The sequence below is a fragment of the Echinops telfairi genome, unplaced genomic scaffold, assembly GCF_000313985.2.
Source record: "Echinops telfairi isolate 266 unplaced genomic scaffold, ASM31398v2 ScPeMD7_443;HRSCAF=831, whole genome shotgun sequence".
In the NCBI taxonomy this organism is placed as follows: Eukaryota; Metazoa; Chordata; class Mammalia; order Afrosoricida; family Tenrecidae; genus Echinops; species Echinops telfairi.
Genome location: NW_022104341.1, coordinates 8,985,773 through 9,004,698, shown reverse-complemented (window position 1 = coordinate 9,004,698; position 18,926 = coordinate 8,985,773). Strand labels below are relative to the sequence as shown.

At 42.4% G+C, this 18,926-nt stretch overlaps 1 protein-coding gene across 1 annotated transcript in view; it reads left to right on the top strand.

The window, feature by feature from the left end:
• The window catches only part of NTNG1 (netrin G1), a 406,502-nt gene that overhangs the window by 313,177 nt on the left and 74,399 nt on the right, over positions 1 to 18,926 (top strand). The window contains exons 5-6 of the mRNA XM_045292021.1: positions 5,901 to 5,966; positions 8,271 to 8,330. Of these exons, the coding sequence (XP_045147956.1) occupies positions 5,901 to 5,966; positions 8,271 to 8,330 (126 nt within the window). The remainder of the gene's footprint in view (positions 1 to 5,900; positions 5,967 to 8,270; positions 8,331 to 18,926) is intronic.

The window sequence follows — 18,926 nt, the reverse complement described above, 5'->3', positions numbered from 1 at the left end:
TTTCTAGGTTTGAATAATACTATTGGCAGATTCCCAGAGGAGCCACAGCAGTACATACCCACAGAGACTCATTGACGTCTCTCCACCTGATGTTCTCCTCACACACCAGGGAAGAGGGTGCTCACTAACCTCCTCTCATGTGCTGCTTCTGGTGGCACCCTATTGCTCACCACATTTAAGACAATTCATATGCACCATAGCCAAGGCAGGGTTCCAGTTCAGTATACAATTGCACATCCGAACTCGTTTCCTTCTGCCATGGCCTCCGGATTCCCCCGCTCACTTAAATTTGAAAAAGTATACCTTTTAACTTATATATATATAAGTTAAAACATATATATAAGTATACTTATAACATGGTAAACTGTTCTAAAAGAGAAACGAATCTGTAATGTGTCCTTTTGCTGGGAAAGGACGGCCACATGTGACTCCTCTGTCCTTAGAGGTGGCCCACAGAATAAATGGATGCTCCCCACCGTTCATGCTGAATGCATGCCATCGATGATAGAACAAAGCTACATGTTCTGAGGCAACCGTGCCACTCGGGTTACTGGATTAAAAAGTGAAATGTCTTTAGCTTTCTGCTTCAAGGTTGCTTTCCAGCGAGATTCACTGAATCACTGACGGGCGTCCACCACAGGCAGGCGAGTGTAGTGATTCTAACAGAGACAGGGAGAGCTCCTAAGGGACTATGGGAGAGAAAAAACTTTCCAGTGCCTCCTTTTTGATAACTAGAACCTCCTTCCATTGCTTTTTCTTTCCCCTGAATCACAGCACCAAAAAATGGATTCAACTGGCACAGCCAGATCATCACATAACAGTTTCTATAGAGGTTTCAATTTCACCGGGGGGAGAGGGGGGAGATTACTTGGGAAAAATACAAATTTGATTCATATTATAAACCGATGTGCTTCTGAATGGAAGTAAGATTAGAAGTGAACATCTTTTTGCTAATTTTTCTTTTATAATATTTAAAATGGAATATTTTCACAGTTTCTGAACATAGTTGCTATTGTTATTAATTAGTACTAATTGATGTGGGCCCTAAGAACACACTAGTCCCTAAAGTGAACTGTTTCTTTAGTGGAAGTTTCTTCCCTCTCATTATCAGAATCTCTTGCAATTGGGATTGCAAAATATAAAAATGAACAAAAAAAATAGGAAAAGCCCATTCTTTTCCCTTCTTCCTGTCAGGAAGCACTATTCTCATTTCTACTGCCATAGTCTGGCTTTTGTTACAGTGGCTACCAGAAAATGGATAACAAGAGCTAACTCGTATTGAATGCTCATTACAATGCCAAATATATACATATTCATTTATCCAGTCTCGATAGACACCAACAGGTAGTGCCTTTAGCACTATGCTTTAATTATGAATTTCTCAGTTCTCATTAGTACACCCCCAGGGTACAGATTAAAAAACTCAGGCAGAAAGATCATTAAGGAGATTGGCCAAGTGGTAAAACTGGGACTCAATCCCGGCCTAAGCTCTTGTGGATAGGTGTTGCCCTTAGATACCATTGAGTCCATTCCAATGCGTAGTGATCCTATGGAACAGAGTAGACTGCCCTATAAAGTTTCCAAGGCCACAAATCTTAATGGCAGCCAATTGCCCCATCTCTCTCCCTTGCAGACACTGGTAGGCCCGAACTGATGCCCTTTGGTTATCAGCTGAACACTTGACCACTGCACCGAGACACTTTTATTGAATACCTAAACTCTCACTTAAATAAACATACCCTAAGTAGATCGTTTTCTTGCCTTCCCATCTATATGATTGAAAATGTACTGGTGGCAGTGGAATGAAAGCGTCCAATGTGCATTTCAGGAATTTTGGTAATTGTTAAAGGGAGCCTTTCTGGGGGTCTGATTATGGACTCATTATTTCCAAAAGCATAGCTCTTGGAATCCAGTTAAGAGATCACTGTGGCATTTAATTTAGGACCCCATGTATATGGAACCAAGATCTCTAAGGAGAAGAGATTCCCAAAATTGTTGTTCCTAAATGATTAGCCACCTGAGAACCCATTGGAAGGACATGGTGAGTCCTCTGAGAAATTAGTATTTCTCAACTATAGTTTGGCCTTTCATGGTGAGAATTGAAAAGCCTGTAATTCAAGCACATAGGCATGATTATTCCTTCACACAAGGAATCCCTAAAGCCCTGTATTGTCCTAAGGTCAATGCTTCATCGCAGGAGAACGCATTCATTCTTAAATTGCAAAGTGACCATTAGATTAACAGAAATTAATAGCTAAGGAAAACCATGGAGATCTCTTTTTGCAACGCCTTCCCTTTGCCGATACCGAAATGGGTGTCCACAGCAATGAACAGCAACACAGCTCCTCAGTGAGGGACCTGGGAACGACCAATGTTTCCTGGCTCACATTACTGCCTTTTGCATTACAGCAAACTACCATGCTGAGACCTTCCTATTGAAACCAAGATTCATGAAATCATAAAACTGATAAATTCTGTAATAGTTCACTCCAAGGGCAATGCAAATGTTATATGGATGTATATGTACAGACATACATATTCTATTTGGAATGTATAACTACTTGAAAGAAGTGGCCCACTGGCAAAGAAGTCTTAGAGATTCCTTGTTATGCAAAGGTTTTCATTAGGATTGGATGTGAATATATAGAATGTGTTTCCATTATATTATTAATATAGCCTTCAAGGTGCTTAACTTCTTTCTCAGGTTAAAACATTTATTAGTAAGATGTGCTGGGTATTTATTCCAGGCCAGTATCTTAGAATGGCTGCTAGAGTAACAAGAGCGCGACTGGCTAATTTTAAGTTATTTTCTTACTTGACCCTGCAATCATAATCAAAATAAAGTTTAAGAAAATTAAGATGAAATGTTAAATTTAAAAATATCATTATGGCTCCATTGCCCCACCAAGTTCAGAGGTTTTGAGTTCCTCTTTTCCTTTTTTAAGACAACATTGTTCCTCCCAAGTAGAGCACACGGCGCATACGGTTTGATTCCACTAGCAAGATGAATAGATTAGATTAGCATTTCCAAGTGATGGCTGCTGGTGAGTCTGAGTTCTGATTGTTCAAGAAGGTTAGGCACCCTGTATGATGAAGATTTGTTATAGAAAACGTATAATTATATTCCAGAGCAGAAACAAGGAACTGCCTTAGATACATAATGCAGAAGGAAACCATATTCTAGCTGGGAGACGAGATTTAAGTTAAGAAATCCATCATGATAATTCCATACTGGCAAAGTCATTGCAGCAGTTCAGAAGTGGAATGATCAATGTTCTTCTTTTTCTTCTTCTTTTTTAAATACGTATAGGAAAATCCTTAAACTGAAGCCTCTGGATCCTGAGGGAGATGAGGGAATCATACATTAAGGTTGGGGGAAAAGGCTATACTTAAACATAGGCATTAATAAATCTTTAATGTATTGAAATCTAGGATAAAGTTTAATAGAATTAATTTTTGAAAGTAATGTCTAAATTGATTTAATATAAAAGTATGCTTTTTACTTTAGGTTTTAGATGAGGCTTATTAATAAAATAATGAACCACATCGTGATTTTCAGTCTATCAAGACATGCACTAAATGTTAAATATTAACCTTGTTAACATCATGCCCGCATATGGCCCGCATTTGCCTCTACTAGAGAAAGAAGACAAAGAGACTGATTTCACTAAATTGCATCTCAATATCTTCTTGATGCGCAACCGGACTTAGGAATCTGAATTTCTAGAACAATTTCTAGAAATGATATTAAAACCCATCTAAAAAGGGTTTTCATAGCCGATCATCGGGGATCAAGTAGATTTACTCTGAAACGCTCACGGGAGGAACAACAGTCGGTGTATAATTTACACATTTAGCTTTTGTTCTTATTAGTTGCCTGAAGAGTCAGCTCCAATTCCTGGTGACCTTGTTCCCAAATATCTCCTGATTTAGAAACACCTAGGTACATATGCCAAAAACCATATCCATCTTTTGTTCATATGTATTTACATGGCATATTTCAATGTCTGTACCAATATTAAAATTTCTTTTGCATATATATATATATATATACACACACACACACACACACACACACACACACACTATTTTTAACACAAAGAACAATGGATCAGCTTCCCTGCCCAACAAATATGAAAGACTAAAATTGTAATGAAATTTTGCAATAGTTATTCTTTATCACTTAATTATGGAGGAAGCAATTTGGTAATACTTGTTAACAGTGATCTAGCCATTTGAGACCCATTTGTAAATTCTCAGATATTTACGGAGGCACTGTGCAAGGCTGTACCCTTCCTTAAAGAGATCCAATCCATTGAGCAAGGTGAGGCTCCATGAAATTTTAGTTAGCAGCATTAAAACTCACGGGAGCCTTGATGGCACAACAATGAGGAACACAACTGCTAACTGAAAGGTTGTCAGTTGAAACCCACCCAGTGGCTCCATAAGAGAAACACCCGGTGATCTGTTTCCACAAAGATTCTCTCATGCCCCCATCCCCACCCCCCCATAAAAAGGATCACAGGCAAGAAAATTCTATAGGGCAGTTCTACAATGATGGATTGCCATGAGTCAGAGTCAATGTGCTGGGCCCTAACAAGTCAACCGGATGGCACCTAAAAGCACTAAGACTCATTCCTACCTACATTTAAGGTGGTTGGGCAGCTCGGTAGTTAAGTGTTTGACTGACGGGTAGCACAAAGTGTAGCAGTTTGTAACCCACCCCCCTCCCCACCCCTATACACACACTCCAGCTACTCCAGAGGTGAAAGACTTGATCCTCTAGTGTCACTGAAACGACGCTCTCACTCTCTAACTTGGAGTCGGTTTCCCTCATCCGCCTAAGTCAGAATCTACTGGCAGTGTTTCTGAAAATATTACAGCCTGGAACGCCCTACTGGTGGTTCTGCTCTGTCTCATGGCATCATGATGAGTGAAAACGTGATGTGACAGCACCTGGCAGCCACAATAGCCCACACGACCGTGAGACACCGGGGGCGTAGTCTTGAATACACTATGGGAATCTGCAGGGTGACCCTGCAGGCAGGATGGAGCTGGTTTCCACAGAGGACAGGACTGGAGCGCTGTAACGGCCGCCTTAGTCGCCTGCACAGTGCGACAAAGCTAGTTTTAAACCATTAAATCCTAAACCGAAGACGCGCTGTTCTCTTGCTTTCTGGAGTCATGTGTTTTATACCTTGGTTGAAGAAGAGAAACGGTATCAGTTCATAAACTCAAGAATACTTTGCCTTATTCCTGGATTGAAACCAAGACAGTCTAGATTTTTGGCAAAAAACATCATGAAAGCCTGTACTCACCCACCTTGGTGAGTATTCCCCTTAAACCAACTCATCAATAAGCTCTCTCTTTCTCTGAGAAGTAGTGTAAATAAAAATAGGAAATAGATCCTCTTATTTTTTTTATCCTCTTATTTTTTTAAAGATAATGGCTCACACTTAAAACATACCCAAAGAATCTTTCATGAAAGACTAATGCAACCAGTTCATATCTGTAAATATAAATTGTGGAGAGTGGGCTCCTCAAGTGAGAAATTATTTCTTTCGTGTTATCTTCTGGTTTCAGGCACCAGCTTTACATAGCAGTTTAAATTGCTAAAGTCCTTATTTGGTCCTTTGTGTAGGCGCAATCTACCTTATTTCAAAAGTAAATGTATAGCTTTGTCAAGGAAGGGGCTCTAAATGTAATGTCCATTCAATTTGGGGGGAAATCATCAGTTGCTTGTTCTCGCTTGGCACGGGAGTCGTGTTCTGTTCAGTGCATCACAGCCAAGTTGAAGAGCAGACGTGTGGTTTGTGTCCTTGTCCATTGAATTTTTTTGTTTAGCCCAAATGGCATTATGGTTGAAAATAACATACCCTGATTTTTCCTGATGCATGCAGATCCTCCAAAGCTTAATAGGATATGGCCGAATATTTCTTCCCTTGAGTTTTCTAACCCCAAACAAGGTAGGAGCATGTAAAATTCCTACTGCTATAAAATCCCACAAGTTTAGTGCGTAGCAATCTCATCCACTAGTATCACTAAATAAGAACATGATGAAGAATACCATGTTGTTGGAAAAACATCATCATTTGAATATTTTTATTATATGGAGAGTGTCCCATAAATAGCAAAGTGAAAGGTGTGGATGACCAAAACTGACTGGGTGTAGAAGTGATTATGAACCTTGCCAAATTCGCATTGATGGTTCTCGAGAGGAGTCTCGGTTTCTGCTACCAATTTATATTCCGCGCTGTGGAGTTTGAAAAGTCACACAGGTATTCTTCCAATGTCTGTCACCCTGCCACCTTCCTTAATGCAACTGGCTGCTGTCGCAGTTGGCCTGAGCCAGGGAAGATGCGACGAGGCGATGCTGCGACCTCCTGGTGCAGGCGTGCTCTTGTGCTGCTGCTGCAGGTGGCCTAATGCGAGTGGGAGTGTTTTTGCTCTCTCTCTGCCTCGTTGTGTTTCTCTCTCGGCTCTCTCGCATCACAGCAAAGCTTCTTTTTTGGCACCTACCCCATGTACTCCTTTATCAACTAACATTTGTTTTTAAAAGTATTAAGAGTAACTTGTTTTCTGTCTGTCCTTAGAACATACATTCTTTGATGATTACCAATGTCTTAAAAACCAAAACACACTGACAGCAGTGTGCAGGCAGCAATCGAATAGAATAGAAGTTCTTAAAACCAAGGCGTACAATCGTAAGATGCGGTGTAATACTAAAATACAGTATCATCTTGCCTGTAGATATCCAGAGTCATATATAAATCGTGGTTTATTATCATTTGAAAATTTGTATTCTTTTGCTATCATTTCTTCTCAAAAAGAAAAAGGCACATCTCTGACTTCGACTTCCTTGGTGATATTCAGGATGCTCCTGTTAAACTCTAATGAATACAGATGGAGGAGGAAATGGGAACAGGGAGGGGCCAGGAAATAGTTGCTAAGCAAAACAAAATATATTAGCAATGTGTTGAGGAGTCAAATTGGAAGGACTGCATTTCCCGTCCTTGATCAGAGTGATGAAATCAAGACTGTCCCAGATACATATATTACCAGCAAATAGAATTATTTTAATCATCTTCTCCGAATGAATTTTTTTTCAAGTTTCCACATATATATGTGGAAGAAGAAATTCAGTTCTCTCCAATTAGTATAATTCCAAGAGGATTCAAGGAAGGTTGAGTGGCTTGATTCCTTGGCAAGTTCAAGACAAGCCTCCTCAGTAAAATGTCACTCTGTGTTCCCCCTTTAAGTTTCACAGTGCAGCAAATCATACAAGACAGGCTCTAAGACTTCCCACCTCTCCACAGCAAGTTTGGAGATAAACCAGATCATGCCTTGGTGAAAATCTGAAACACACCCATTTAATTATGTTGGTAACTTTTTTTGTATCGCAGGAGAAAAAGCTTACAGAAGCAGCTTGGGCTGTGCCGGCTCCAGTTATTGGTTTAGAATGTGCATGATGACTTCCAGTGACTGTTTAAGGAAAACACAGCTGACTTAAGGGCTTGAGTTGGATGGTTTAGGGACGAGTTCAGTGCGTGCAGAGGCCGGTTCTGTGCAGCCATAATTGAACTTGTCCACATCTGCAGAGAACTCGCAGCTCAACCCTGTCTTTATTTTCATAAGTAACTCTGGAAAATAATTAGGAAAAGATAGAGAAGGTAAATCCAGAGAAAGAACCCTGCCATTAGAAACTTGATCTTTGTCACAAAGGTACTCCATGATGTGAGGAAGGCCCTATTTTTTTGAGATAGAGATGTTGAAGATGGCTTCTAGGATCCAGGTTCAGATACCACTGAATGGTTTTCCATTGTGATTGGCTGTGTCTGTGACATGCAATCAGTTCAAGGAAAAATAGCCCAACTAGTTTATGTGCAGAAAAGTATATGGTTACAGAGGGGGGAGAATGACCTGGTGAATTAAAGCAACACTATTGCTGAGTAATGCAACAACTGATCTATTTTGCAAGAGACACCTGGGGCTCCCTGTTGTTACTGGAGCAAGCCATGGATTGTTGATTAAAATGATACTTCTTCTCTGCCTCTGAAAGGAAAGTTTTTAAACCTTATTGCTGACAATGTTGAGCCATTTTCAGCCATACATGATTTCCCTTGTCATTGAAACAGACTCCCATAAACAACAGATACAAATAGTCTCTTCATTCAGGGCTGTTTTTTCAAGCGGGTTGATGATAACTTATGTCACTTTGAAAGTTTCACTGTTGTTTCTAATTTGCTCTTCGTTTTTTTAAACCTATCCAGTTGCTCCCAAATTAGCTTTGTCAACAGTTTCTTCTGTTCAAGTTGCAAACCACAAGAGAGGTAGGAATTCTTGGATTCATACAGTGATTTCATGGTGTTATGTGTTGTGAGACATTGCACTGTATGAATCTGGAATATCTGTGAAGTGTACCCATCAGCTTATTGGTTAGGCATGTGGACTCATACCAACTGATGCATCAAGTAGAAGCAAGAATGTAATTCGTAAAGGAAAAAAGTATGCGTCACTCCCAAATTTGACTGCTATTTTTTCTTGCAATTTTACATGCTGCAATATTTGTTTTCTGAAAGATTCGTGTGTGAATAAGAATTATGACAGTTTAGGTCGTGTTTAGAACATGAATGTAAGAGTACTAGCATTGCTGCTCGTTTACATGGAAAGGGAACTCAAACGCCTGTGTTCAGGGATGCTTCTCATGAGAACAGAATGAGAGTCCATGCATCGTGTTCATTTCACCTTGTGATATTTGAATCATCTTGGAGTTAATACTTCCTAATACTGTTTTGAATGAATCTGAAAAAACGCCAGAGAAGATGGACACTGGGTTAATCACTAATTATGTTCAGAAAGTAATAGTTACATTATTTGCACTAAATGAAAGCCAATAGTCTCTTGTCTGTGACTCACGGTTGTCCCACTCCAGTTAGCAGCTGTCGTTCACAGAATGAAGATATTTTTCAGGACACGTAAAGACTCCTACCTTTATTTCACTGTTTCCATTTAAATGTCCTGTGTGACAGGTGTGTCCTGTTTTCCATCCTGGATTTTTGGGCATTTGGCATGTTGGGGGGTTGTTGGGCTTTTAATTTTGTTTTTCATTTTGCCATGAAAAACTTCTTAGAGATGTTTACTAACAATTGTACATTTGAACTTAGTTTGACTCAGTGTTGAAATTGACCATAACAACTTCCTTATTCCTCATTGAATTTCATCAAGTCATTGGCAGAGGTTTAATCGACGTGGGGTTTGTCTTTGGCTGTACACAGGAAAAATGAGGGCGCTACTCAGGAGAGGAGAAAGAGAAACTGAGAGTATTTAAGGCGCATCTTCAGCCTTCCTCCAGTGTGATTGTATTAAGCCGGGTAGACCAGAGAAACAAATTCATAGAGACGCTTAAACATGTATAAGAAAGAGATTTATAAGAAAAAAAGGAAAAGGAAAAACAGAAAGAGATTTATATACAAGAGCATTTGAACATTGAGAAAACATCCCAGCCCAGTCCAGATCAAGTCCATAAGTCTGATATTAGCCCATATGTCTAATACCAATCTATAAAGTCCTCTTCAGACTCAGGAAACACATGCAATGATGCAGAATGTAGAAGATCACAGACCAGTGGGTAGAAAGTCTTTGGATCCAGTGGCATTGGAAACATCTCAGCGCTGGCAAGGGTCTCTGTACGGCTTCATAAGCACCCAGGGCTGCATCAGCGTGGGTCCATATGTCTTGTCAGCTGCTATGTCTCCCAGGGTGTGAGCAGAGAGTCTCCCACCTTCAAGGAGGTAAAACCGGAATTCCCAGAATCCTTAGGGGAAGACTATGCCCACACAGAAACCTCATTGTCTATGACCTGATTGACAGGCAAGACTCCACCCCTACACGCTTAGTCCTTAAATTGACAATTATATAACTACCATAGTGATTATATATATATAACACTGAAGATAAGTAATGTTATTCAATAGATGCTGGTGAGATGTTGGAAGGAGTAGAGCCACCATGCTTTTTAGAAGCAAGGATGGCAAGACTTTGTCTCAAGTATGTTGAACATGTTGTCAGGGGGAAACAGACCCTGGAAAAGGACCTGGTGTATGGTAAACTAAAGGGTCAGGAAGCCCCTCCAAGAGATGGATTGACCCAGTGCCTACAACAATGGGCTCAACGGTCACAATTGTGAGCATGATGTGTAGGACCAAGCAGTGACTTGTTCTTTGTACAGAGGATCGCTATAAATCGGAACTGATTTGATGGCCCCTAACAACAACATTGAAAGAATCCAAATGTATTTAAAGTTTTGAGAAATCAGTTCTTTAGGAGCAGAGCTGCCATGGGTTCCGAGGGTGAGAAGCACTGAGGGCTGATCCAGGCAGGGACTGAAGCCACGGGGCTGATGCTGTGCCTAATCAGATAAGGCAGGGAGAAGGTTGAGTGGGGCAAGGAGCTAAAAAGTAGGAACTTTTACAAAGCCCATCTCTTTCATGCCCTTGCTAGCATGCCAGACATACAAGAAACCCCTTGACCTGGAATTTGACCCTACTTCCTTAAGGACACAGCACTAAGGACACAGCACTAATTTGACCCTGCTTCCTTAAGGACACTCATTCCCAGAGGCAGGAAGTAGCCACTTATGGAAGTAAATGTATCCCAAGAAAATCCACATCATCATCAACTGAAGTAATATGCCGGGAAGAGGATCAGCTGGGCAAGGATGCAAACCAGGAAGTGGAAGTATGACAGACTGGGAACAGGATGATTCAAATAAACTTTCTCTCTGCCCTGGGGAGATGCACCTGGGGTCCCAGAGGACGTGTGTATTAAGGCAGGGGAAGAAGACGGATACATAGAAGTTTTATTCCTTCACCCTTTGCCCAATTAAAAAATCTTTCTACACAATTTCTCTGTTTGGTGGACTGAAATGAATGTGCACCTCCTGTGGCTTTCCTAGTGTAGCCTGCCCACTCCCCACCACCCTGCACCCCCCAAGCCCAGATCTGCTCGTGCCCAAGTTTAGAGTAGTTTGTAGGTAATGTAGTGATGTAATTACAGGGGACTTAGTGAACAATAAAGAGAAGTCACACAAGGGACATTTTCACCCCTCTTCTTAATATTCACATTTGCTTGTCTCCAGCTCTTTGTTTTCATAAAATTCCTACCTGCCTAGGTCTTCCGCAGCCAACCTCTGTCAGATGGAATCCTCTATGCCTCCAAAGAATTTGGGTTTTCTTGATCTGGAGAGCCAAGCTTGAGCTCTCCCTGCTTCTAAACACCTCTAATACGTATTCCTCTTCTTTTTTTTTCTTTTCTTTTTTAACATTTTATTAGGGGCTCATACAACTGTTATCCCAATCCATACACACATCAATTGTGTAAAGCGCATTTGTACATCGTTTCTCAAAACATTTTCTCTCCATTTAAACCCCCGACATTAGGTCCTCATTTTTCCCCTCCCTCCCCGCTCCCCCCTCCCGCATGAGCCCTTGATAATTTATAAATGGGTATTTTGTCATATCTTGCCCTGTCCGACGTCTCCCTTCATCTACTTTTCGGTTGTCTGTCCCCCAGGGAGGAGGTCACACACAGTTCCATGTAATCGGTTCCCTCTTTCCTACCCATTCTCCCTTTACCCTCCCTGTTTCCCCACTCACACCACTGGTCCTATAGGGCTCATCCATCCTGGATTCCCTGTATTTTCAGTTCCTATCTGTACCAGTGTACCTCCTCTGGTCTAGCCAGTCTTGCAAGATAGAATTCGAGTCATGGTAGTGGGAGTGGGGAGGAAACCTTTAGGAACTAGAGGAAGGTTGTATTTCTCGTCATTGTTACATCGCACCCTGACTGGCTCATCTCCTCCCCGAGACCCCTCTGCAAGGGGATCTCCAGTGGCCTACTGACTAGCCTGTAACTAAGTAGCATATTAGCATCACTGTCTCATGTTGTGTAATATCTATTTGAGCTTCCCACTAGTCCAGTAGTTCTCAACAGGAGCCAGGAGGGAGATTGTGACCCAGGGGGTCAAGTTTGTTCATGTTTGGAGACATGTTTGATGGGCACAGCTGGGTGGATGGGACTACTCTATCTGGGGTGAGCGTGGTGGTAGTGGTAGGGCTCAGCAGCGATGCTACTAAAGATCAACAATACACTGATACAGCCCCTCACCCCCACCCCCACCCCCACAGAACAAATAATTATCTGGCCACAAAATGTCAAGAGCATCATGGGAAAGCATACTGTGGTAGATTGTGCAGGACTGGCCTGGTCACGTTGTCTCTTGGTGCCTGGCGCAGGGTAGCACTCAATAACTACGTGTTGTCCGTGCTGGTGCTGGTGCCTCCTCGAGATGTGATTTAATGACCCCTTGGAAATCTGCTTCTACAACAGAAAAAAAATGTGGCTGAAATATAAGTGAGAGGCCTTTCAATGCTTTTGTGGAAAAATGGAATGAAAATATAATGGGATTTTTCCACCAAAATTGGAAGCCTCTTCTTATAGGTAATCTGCAATATGATTTGAGCAAAATCACTCTCCGACTTTAGTGGTTTTGAATTTTGGGAATCTGCTTCCGCTTCCTTTTTTATAACCCCTCTCTTCTGCCTAAACGGATCTGTATAGAGACATATAGCCAACTTTCAGGTAATAATCAGTAACTTAGTTTATATATATATTTTTTGATCACTATTTTCTAAACACTATGATATACAGAGTATGATCAAATGAACTTGCAAGAAATGGCGAGGAAGGGCCACATCTGACCTCCTCTGACTTCCCCGGTGCCTGGAGGCAGGGGTCAGACAAGCCTCCATCTCCATCCTTCTTCTCGCGCCCACCACCCTTTTTACTTATTTATTATTTAATCATTGTATTGGGGTCTCATAAAACTCTTATCACAATTCATCCATCCATCCATCTATTGTGTCAAACACATTTGTACATTTGTTGCCATCATCATTCTCAAAACATTTGCTTTCTACTTGAGCCCTTGGTATCAGCTCTCCATTTCCATCCCCCTCCCTCCCTGCTCTCCCTCCCTCGTGAACCCTTGATAATTTATAAATTATTGTTATTTTGTCATATCATACACATCCTCCTTTACCCACTCTGACACCAACTGTACCTCCCATGCCACTCTACATCTAGGTTGGGTTCAATACTTCATTGCAATGGCCACACAGCATGCACAGAAAACACTCACAGTTAAGGGGGGTATATTAGTCTGGGTACTTTGGAGAAACAAATCCACAACAACTCATGTATAAGAGAGAGTTTTATGTAAAGAAAATTTGCATTATGAAAACATCCCAACCCAATGCTGCCCAAGCCCACAAGTCCAACATTAACCCATTAACCCAACACCAGTCCACAAAGTCCTCCACCTCACAAAACAGAGGCAATGATGCCGACTGCAGGAGGAAAGCTGAGTCAGTGAATGAACAAGCATCTCAGCACTAGCAGAGGTCTCCACATGGCTGCTCCAGCACCCAGGGCTGCATCGGGATAGGTCCATGTAGCTTCTCCTTGGGGATGTCTTGTAGGAAGTCAATCTTGCAAGCCGAAGCAGGGAATTGCTAAGGCAGCTGTACCAGGTGCAACCATTATAAAACAAGAGACCTGAGAACTAGAAAGGCGAGGCTCACCACCCATTTATCCCTCCGCCTTTCAATTAGCCCCACATGTGATTATCAGCCAGGTTGGCACAATTAACTAACTCAGGGGGGTTCTTGGGGGAAGTTCATAGGTGACCACAGCAGAATCAGCCAGCAGTTAGGATCTAGTCATTAGTCTGCTCATCCAGCAGCCAAATCCCTCTCCATTCCTCAATCCTCAGTCACATGCTCCTTTGGCATTTGTCTCTGTGGGACAGGGTGGTGGCCCACTTGTCACTCTGCTCCTCAGTTCCAGAGGAAGAGGTGTCCCATCGTTTCTGTGCTGTCCTCTGCACAGCCAAAGTCTCTGATGCTCTGGTCTAGTGGCCACCACCACTTCAGACAAAGATCTTTTTCTATGGTTTGATTGGCATATAAGTCACACATCAAGCAGGTCAACAGTTCGATCCTACTTAGAAAAGTGGTGCAATCGTCACCACCATGAATTTCAGAACATTTTCTTCATTCTGCTACTCATGGTTCTTAGCTCCCCATTTCCCCCGACCTCCCCTGTCATGCCCCTAGCTAATTATTAATGCAGCTACTATCTCTCCAGATTTACCTAGCGTCTTGTATTTCATATACAGAAAATCACACAAAACAAAAATAATAAGCAAAAAGTAAAAATGAAAAACCAACAACAAAATGAAACAGAAAAATCTCAATTGAAAAGAAAGCAAGCAGAAAATAGTTTAAAAACGTAAACAACTTTAAATTGGCCAAAAGGGAGATCAAATAATAAGGTGTTATATTTTAACCTCACTTCATCATCCATAATTGACTTTACAGTGATTTCTATTTGATAACAAGGCTGTTCACACTGTGGATTATCTATGACCAGAGGGGATTCACTGGGGGCTTAATACATGTGGGAACCCTGCAAGTGGAAGTTGGACTTCTACTAGCATATCTGTCTGTAAACCATGTAAGCTCTGATCCCATTCCCTCCTTCAGATGTGGATTTTATTATTTATAACCCTTGAATCACACAGGCTGGTGTGCTTCTTCCATGTGGACTTAGTTGATGCCTCACGTAGATGGCTAGTTGTTTTTAGATAAGCCTGTAAGACCCCAGAGCTATCCTTTCTGATAGCTGGGCACCATAGACTATCTTCGCTGCACTTTTCTGTAACACTCATATCGTCAGTGATGTCTTCATGAGGGTGGGTATCCATTAGCATCATCAGACACAGATCTTGGACTGGCTCTTCCAAGGTCCTCTAGGTTTCTCTCTCTTCTCTGCTTAAGCAAATGTTCATCCTTACAGCTGGAGGGAGGGGCGGTATTAGTCTTACAGAGTCCCTGTTTGCATAGTCCTACCCACTAACTTGGCGGGAGTTGCAGAGACTTGGGTAGAAGAGTCATATTAAGAAATTTCACTCCACCACAGGACATAAAGAAACAGCAAAGAAACAAATTAAGGCAAAACTTTCCTGCTGTCTCCCAAATGAAAATTGTTTCAGTATCATCATTGATTCATTAATCCATTCACGGATTCCTCCATTCGACATGTTTTGAATGCTTAGTAGGTGCTAGGTGGTGAGGTAAACTCAGCGACAGTTGTGAACAAAACAGACCAGGCGTCTGCTCAGCACAAGGGGAGAATTTTTTAGAATGTATGTTTCACACATTATAAATTCTACAATAATATTAATATATGATGCAATGATAATATTAATGCAGGATTGGAAGATGAAGGTGTTTGGGCGAAGGATTGTTATTCTCGAGCTGAGTGGTCAGAGCAGGACCCCGAGAGAGCTGGGCGTGGCAGACAAGGGACCAGCAGGCCCAGACATCCTGGGAAGTGCGGTGGCCTGCTTGAGGAGCCACCTGGAGGCAGTCTGGAGGCAAGGAGGAGGAGAGTGGGGAGGCCCTAAGACAGCCAGACCCAACTCATTTGAGAATGAGTGCACTCTGGCTTTCAATCCAGCTGAGAAGGGAAGCCATCAGGGTTGGGTAGAGAGAGTTCATGGCGTAATTTAGGTTTTGAAAGCATCACGCTGATTGTCATGGGGCAGAGAGACTATCACAAGGCTGGAAGCCAGGAGAGCCATTTGGAGCTGGTGGTGAACCCCTTAATTAAGGGGGTACTAGTGGAGATGGTGAGACATCATGAGGCTTGAGCTATAGTTTAAACACATAGCCCAGGGAGCCTGCTGATGGATGGCATGGGGGTGGGGGTAGAGAGGGAGACATCAAGTACAACCCAAGGAAGTTTGAGCTAAACAGTTCGGAAGAATGTAGCTGTCACTTACTAATACGGGGCAGCCTGGGTGAGTAGCAGGTTTAGGAGGGTAACATAAGAGCTCAATTTCTAACATAGAAATGCTGGCATTTATCTATTAAGAGGGCAGTTGAATATAGTGGATTTTATTGGAGTGGAGTGGGCTGGAGTTAAGTATTTTGGAATAGTTTTTCTATGTTGTTGTTGTGTGCTATTGACATGATTCCAATTTATAGCCGCCCTGTGTGACAGAGGTCTTCTTAGACTGACATGTTCATTTAAGATCTCCAGCTCTTCCTTTCTAAGAGTGGCTGGTGGGGTCCAACAGCTGACTTTGGGGTGAGCAGCTGAGCGCTTAACCTTTGCACCAAGGCTTGTTAGTCAACAGATAGATTTTTTTTTAAGCCAATAGACTGGGTTAAAAAAAATAAACCTATAGTGAATGTAAAGAGCAAAGAAGTTCAAGGACTAAACCCTGAAATTCTAAGACAATGACCAACAGCAATGTATTACACACACACACACACACAATTAAAGCAATCTTTAGTAAGAAAGGAGAATCAAGAGATGGTCCAGAGCCCCCTGTTTCCAGGGTCACCAGACAGCCTAGAGTTCCCGATGGAGGATTATGATCCTGAATTGAAAGGGAACTTCTTTCAAAATGGTTGAAGAAAAACCAGCTCTGTTTAGCTGCTGAGTTATAGCCTGGAAAAATGGAGAGTTGGATTTTGAACCAAGATCAGATTTTCCCAGGAGATCATGAGCCAGAGAGAGAGAGAGAGAAGAGTGTATGAGAGAAAGTGACTGAAGGGTTCACCGTGCGCTTTGACTTTGTTAGAAAGGACGTGACCACAGGGCAGGTCAATGAAGGGAGGAGTCAAAGAACGATTCAATTATTAATATCCCTTCATGATCCTGATATAAAATACAGCGTCACATGTGTCATTAGTGGGTGCTGTAACTGTGTATTCATAATAGTTATGAAATGACAATAAATTAAGAGAATACTGGGATACAATACAGCAACCGTGATCATGTTTAAGGACCTCACATTCTGCCATAGAACTATCATGATTTTCAGATCACCTGCAAGAGAATATTTTTTGCCATTTTAACTTTTCAAATGTATCAGAGCTAGAGAAGACAGCATTATCAAAGTCTCTAGAGCAGTGGTTCTCAACCTTCCTAATGCTGCGACCCTTTCATACAGGTCCTCATGTTGTGGTGACCCCCAACCATAACATTATTTGCGTTGCTACTTCATCACTGTCATTTTGCAACTGTGATGAATCAGGCGACCCCTGCGAAAGGGTCGTTTGACCCTCAAAGAGGTTGCGACCTACAGGTTGAGAACCACTGCTCTAGAGGATCTTAACAGGCTTCAAAGAATCAACCCCACTTTTTGGTGATAAAAAAACCCAAACCCCTTGCAATTGAGTCTTGTTTGACTCACATAGTCCCCAGCTAGGGCAGAGTAGAACCACCCCTGTGGGTTCCTGAGACTTGAACTGTTCACAGGAGCGGAAGCCTCTTCTTTCTCCCCCAGAGCAACTGGCGGACTGCTCCATGGTTAGCAGCCCCGGTCCAGCCCACGATGCCGCCCGAGCCCCTAAGCTGTTCAGGATAGACACCTACCTTCGAAAGTCCATCTGTAGTGGGGGGCCTGGAGCGGAGTGTGGTTTCTTAAATAAATAGTTAACATTTGCTATAAAATTTGGTTTTCAAACAAGACACAGGAGGTGTCATAAACATGGGCAATACCTATCCCAGTCCCTCTGCCCGCTGACTCACTGCGACCCAACAGCACCCAGTAGAATTGCCCCGTCGGGTCCCAAGGCCCTGGGAGCAGATGGCCAGACGCTCAGCACTGTGCCACCAGCGCTCCTACATCGACGTGCTTACTAGTCATTAAGTTCCGAAAGCAGTCGCTGACAATGCCCCAGTTCTGAACTCTGTGGAGAAATAGTCCCCAGACACATTCTCCCTGCAGAGGCAAAGCTGTATCACATGGAGTTCAGAAATTAGTTCTGGCCATTACGCATGTCCTTCCCATAGCCCCAAAGGAACTCCTATTTTATAAAGACTGCTCCAGCCTCATTACTTACATTTCCCTAACCTCACACCTTTGTGCACTCCATATTTTCACCTGAAATGCTCACCATCGCCATCTTTATTATTTTTTTAATACCCACCCCCCCACCCCCGTCAGAATAGACTTAATGTTAATGAGGTTGGTTATGGGTTTTAACCGTCAGGAGGAGTCAGTCCAACATCCCGCAGGGTGATTTTCTCCACTCACCTCGCATTACATGTCTTCTTGGACCCACGTCACTTTGTATTGTGTTCTCAGCATGGACCATGTTGCTTTCTGGTTATGTGAACACTTGGCTGACCCACTAACAAAGCTTCTGGATAATAAGGACTGAAGTTGCTAGAATGACATCTTGTGCATAGAAGATGTTTTCAGAGGAAAACATTAAGTGAACCGAGGACGGTCTAGGATGAGGACCCAGCAGCATCAAGCTGCTAGCAAATAAAGGGCCTCTTGCAGAGGAAGGAATGCAGGGGACCAGCCCTTCTCCTTGGGAATTCCAGCTAGCTCCAAAGAAGTCCTGGGGAAGCAGAGGGGTTGGAGTTGTGGGTCTCGTCCTTGCACCTGCTAAGCAGGGAGAGGTTTCAGGCTACAAAGATCCTCCCTGACTCAAACGTTCACTTAAGGAAGGTTTCAGAGGCCCTCCGGATTCTCTAGGACATCAGAGATGCCAATATTAACAAGGTGTAAACTCTGGGACATAGAGTGGAATTGGGGCAAAATATCTGTTGCTTTCGCCATACATTTAGTTTGGTGATTTGAAATTCCATTACTGCTGTGGTTATCACTATTATTAACTTGGCATGTCGTAACTACTATGTTGGAATCCCTGTATTATGCAAATGGACTCATACTCAGTCATTAAATCAAAAGTTGGCAGTTCAAATCCACTCAGAGACTGCTGGGAAAAGTCCTGGTAAACTGCTTCCAACAGGTCACAGACATGCCCACAAAGCACAGT